The following is a 5,040-nucleotide window of genomic DNA, read 5'->3' on the forward strand; positions in this document are numbered from 1 at the left end:
CTGCCTGCCTCTGCCTCCCAAGTGCTGGGATTAAAGGCATGTGCCACCACAGCCTGGTGGTGATGAGACTCTTAAAGACTTAGAGGAACAACGATTCATCTCAAATTCTCTGCTAGGACTGTATTGTTCCTTCATCTTTGTTACTCTTTAATGTACATGTACATCTTTTAGGTCTGTTTCCTCAAAGTCTCCTCAGATTACTCTTGTCTTTGTTGATATCTCAGAAGCAGGCTTAAACGTTAGCGTTCACATGCTCTCCTGCTTCCACAGTCTCACGTGAGCAGCTGCTCCGGTTTGTTGCAAGCTCCTTTGGAGATGAGAAGGATCGGATCGTATGTCTGTACCTCTGTGTTCTGACTTTGATTTACCCAGCACTTACTGCACAAGAACTTTTGTGCTGAGCACTGACCATTAGGGCTTGGCATAGCACTCTACACATAGCGCACAGTCAACAGACTTGATTCTCCATTGAATGTGGGAAATAACATAACAGCACAGTGTGGATTGCTTATAGTGATGATGAAACTTATCTCCCTGCTATCTTCAATGTTTTCCTCAGGGAAGGAAACAGAAAAGGCCAAGGAGCGCTATGACAAAGCCACAATGAAGCTTCATATGCTGCATAATCAGTATGTGTTGGCACTGAAGGGGGCGCAGCTCCATCAGAGTCAGTACTATGATACCACACTTCCCCTGCTGCTGGACTCCGTGCAAAAGATGCAAGAAGAAATGATAAAAGCATTGTAAGATGCATTTCCTGTTTATCCTAAAATCCCTTCAAAGTACCCACTCAGCCTTTCTCCCACCATTAAACCTTTGTTTCAGAAGTTTCTTTAGTGCTGAGACCACCGGGCGCCTCAGAGCCATCTATTTTTCTTGTTCCTTCAGTTGTGCTCCGCCCCTAGCATGGCGAGGGGTAGACCTCTATACAAGTGTGTTTGTTATTGATTCTACCTCTCCAGTCAGCTCTATGTGTATGTGAATGCCTGCCTCCAGAGGGCTGGGCATTTACTCCATTTCAGAAGCTTCAAGGAGAGAACTTTCTGGAAGTTTATTTCCAGCTTCTTGTTCTTTTCTTCTATGAGATTAAAATCCACTCATGTTTTCTGAAGTTCTGGTGGTGCACACTGCTTGGGGCTTGGGAGTGTATGTGTAGGTGGAGTTTCTTACTTTGTAACTAGTTAACAGTGCGTTGCAGTAATAAGCACATATATTCTGTCCTTATATAGGAGAGCAGGAAATGATGCGCCACATTTGATGGATTTCACTTCCTTTATCTTCTAGTTTAGTATTTTGCAAATCTTTAAATTCATTTTACTTTCGCTGAAAGATATATGTGGGCATTTTTTGAAATGTTTTTGTCCCAAACACTATTTTTCTATTAAAACAAAGGAATTAGTTGGGTGTGGTCAAGCAGGCCTTTAATCCAAGCACAGGAGACATTTATAAGCACAGGTTGATTTTGTGAATTTGAAGAAGCTTGGTCTATATAGCAAGTTTCAGGCCAAGGCTACATAATAAGACCCTGTCTCAAAAACCAGCCAAGCAGGCAAGCAAGGAAACAGAACACTTACAGTCACTGAAGTAACATCCAAGGGAAACGTGTAAGTAATGAACTTACAGTCACTGAAGTAACATCCATGGGAGACTTGTAAGTACTGATTTTTGACTCATAAATAGTTATTTTAGAAATAAAAAGAGAAACAAACAAGCCCTGACTTATATTTATATAGGTATATGCAGAATAGGCTTTTTTGCCCATACTTGCTTTGAAACAAGTATCAATCAATATAAACAAATCACAACCCTTAGAAGTAGAGGATCTATTGGTATGACAGAATTCTTTTCCTTTCTCTTCAGTTAGACCAAGCAAGTAACCCTGATGATTTTGCTCCATACTGAAGGACAGGGGAAGAAACAGATGCCACCGAAGTTGAAGCTTAACTAAATAGTAGCCATATCCCCAGGACTAAGAGAAGAGTGCGGCATCTGAGGAGTGTCATACACTAGTAACACACAGAATCCCTGTGTTGAAAAACAAAACAAAACAGAAAAAAACAAACAAAACAGTCAAAAGTGTCTCTATAAAAATAGTGAGGAATAGAAAATTACTAATACTGCCTGGCCCTGCCTTTTGGACACCAAATGCATATTTAAATTGGTAATGGTGTGTTTAAATTACTGCATAATTACATAGCTGTTTCATGCCCTGTTGTATGAAATAAGGCAGAGCATGAAACCAGCACTCTTAAAATGCTGACACTACATTCTTTGTGGTTACTGTTCTAAATGCCTTCTGAGTCTCTGTCTCTTCATAAAACATTAAAATGTAAAATTTTATTTTTACTTTTCAGAAAAGGTATATTTGATGACTATAGCCAGATAACCAGCCTTGTTACAGAGGAAATAGTGAATGTCCATAAAGAGATTCAAATGTCTGTTGAACAGATAGATCCTAGCACCGAATATAATAATTTCATAGATGTTCACAGGTATGATAGTTTCCTTCCTTTTAAGCTATTTATAAATATATTGTTTTTTATAATAGAGTATTTAATAAACATAAAGTATTCTTATTAGAGTTGAGTTTATTTTATGAGTTTATTTTCATTTATTAAAGACTGTCTTAAACTTGATAACTAATTTATAAAACTATAAGATTTTTTCAATTGATATGTCATTGTTTAAGTCCAAATTGAACTATGAAATTGTATTTTCTTAACATTTACATAATAAATGATACTATGAGCTTACATGTTTATTAATTTTTCTAAGTCACCAATTACTGTCTCTTGCATACATCTTGCTTTATACTTTAAAAAATCATGACAGAGAAGACTAAGGTGCATGTATATTCTACAAATGAAGAAACCAAGGTGCAGACTACATGACTAGATCTTTCATGCCTAGGGTTTTCTTTAAATTATATGTTGTGTTTACTTTATTAGCATAATTTTGCTGTGTTTACTTTGTTAGCATAATAAATATTTTCCTTTGGTATGTATGTACTGAGATAGATTATGATAGTATACTATTATTGATTAGAATTATTTGGCATACTTTACTAGAACAACAGCTGCTAAAGAACAAGAAATTGAATTTGATACTTCCCTATTAGAAGAAAATGAAAGTCTTCAGGCAAATGAGATCATGTGGAATAATTTAACTGCAGACAGTTTGCAAGTAATGTAAGTACTTAGAAAATCCTAACAGTGTAAAATGAGTGTTATCAGTGCCTTAGAGTTACTGTATTTCATCAGCATTACATTCCTCAATTTTTGCAAGTAATAAAATAAGTTTTTTCAGGTTGATGTATTTCTTGTGTATATGGTGTGTGTCTTGTATGTATGTTTGTATGTGCCGTATGTATGTACTGTAAATGTGTGGTGTGAGGTCCATTCCTGTGCAGAGGCCAGAGCAGTCCCTTGGGTGTGCTCCTTTACTGTTCCCATCCTTACTGTCCTGAGGTAGAGTCTCTCACTGAACTGGAAGCTTACTGATGAGACCAGGCTTGCTGGCTGTCAGCTTTGGGAATCCACCTGTCTCTGCCCTCAGTGCTGGGAATATAGGGTGTGCTGTCCTGTGGGCTTTTCCATGTGGGTGCATGTGATGGAACTCAGGCCTCACGTGCTCCAAACAGCAAGTGCTCTTGCTTTTACCCATTGAGCCAGCTCAGCCCCCAGGTGACACATCTTTGGAAATATATTGTGTTTCCTTACCATTATTATTAATTTTAAAAATCTGAATTTTTCTGTGATGTTGCATTAATTTTCCACTGGTTGCCAGTATATGAGAATATTTATTCTTTTAAATTTTTATATATACTTTTAATTTTGTTTTATTGTCAGTACTTAGTGGCAGATCCATTTTGGAGTTGTGGACACTGACTTGAGAGGCAGGGAGGAGTCATTGCTACCATAGCATTAGCTGGCAGTCCTGCTCGTGATTGAGTTCTCTTCTCTTGAAGCAAGGCTTATTCTATCATAAATGATTCAGTCAGCTGCATTGCCTTGTTGTTTTTGTGTATAAACTTGGCGGGGTTTTTGAGAGATCCTAACTTTTTTTTAGTTCTCTTCAAACACTAAAGGCAATTCAAAGTAATTTGTGACTTGTGAAAACATGAGTAAGGCCCTGTTTAAGTTATCTCGTGATTTTGTTCAGGGATTAGAAACATCTGTAGATGCATTACATGTGTTTATCCTTGTGTTGGAATTAAAGGTAAAAAGTATTTATTCATTTCTTGTCAGTATTGCCCATGGTATATTATTTTACTTGTTTAAAATTTTTCCTTTAATGATTCAGACAAAAGTTCTTATAAATATAATTAATCTATTCAGAAATATTACAGGTACAGGTAATCTGTTAGGGGAGGATTATAGGATTAGTTCTTAGAAAGGGGTTGAAATATTTAAAGGGGGCCATTGAATTAAAGGAACTAACACATGCTCTTCTAAACACCTATTTGTGAGGAAGCCTCATGAATCACAGAGGATTGATTACTGTGGAGGGAGTAGAATGTATGGGTGTCCTCTGCATCAGTGATGAGGGGGTTGAAGGAAGGCATGGGGTCCTCTACATCAGGGACGAGGGGGTTGAAGGTGTGGGGTCCTCTACATCAGGGACAAGGGGGTTGAAGGCGTGGGGTCCTCTGCATCAATGATGAGGGGGTTGAAGGAGTGGGGTCCTCTGCATCAGTGATGAGGGGGTTGAAGGCGTGGGGTCCTCTACATCAGTGATGAGGGAGTTGAAGGCGTGGGGTCCTCTGCATCAGTGATGAGGAGGTTGAAGGCGTGGGGTCCTCTGCATCAGTGATGAGGTGTTTGAAGGCGTGGGGTCCTCTGCATCAGTGATGAGGGGGTTGAAGGCGTGGGGTCCTCTGCATCAATGATGAGGGAGTTGAAGGCGTGGGGTCCTCTACATCAGTGATGAGGGAGTTGAAGGCGTGGGGTCCTCTACATCAGTGATGAGGGGTTTGAAGGCGTGGGGTCCTCTGCATCAGTGATGAGGGAGTTGAAGGCGTGGGGTCCTCTGCATCAGTGA

General features: G+C 39.1%; 1 protein-coding gene across 10 annotated transcripts in view; it reads left to right on the plus strand.

Moving 5' to 3' along the window:
- The window catches only part of Fer (FER tyrosine kinase), a 324,911-nt gene that overhangs the window by 91,238 nt on the left and 228,633 nt on the right, over window positions 1-5,040 (plus strand). For all 10 annotated transcript variants that reach the window (XR_004118033.1, XR_004118035.1, XR_004118036.1 and 7 more), the window contains 3 exons: window positions 560-743; window positions 2,355-2,492; window positions 3,069-3,188. Coding sequence is in view for 6 of the 10 variants with exons in the window: in XM_031368583.1 (XP_031224443.1) it covers window positions 560-743; window positions 2,355-2,492; window positions 3,069-3,188 (442 nt within the window). In the remaining 4 variants the exon portion in view is untranslated. The remainder of the gene's footprint in view (window positions 1-559; window positions 744-2,354; window positions 2,493-3,068; window positions 3,189-5,040) is intronic.

Source organism: Mastomys coucha, unplaced genomic scaffold (assembly GCF_008632895.1).
Source record: "Mastomys coucha isolate ucsf_1 unplaced genomic scaffold, UCSF_Mcou_1 pScaffold14, whole genome shotgun sequence".
NCBI classification, from domain to species: Eukaryota; Metazoa; Chordata; class Mammalia; order Rodentia; family Muridae; genus Mastomys; species Mastomys coucha.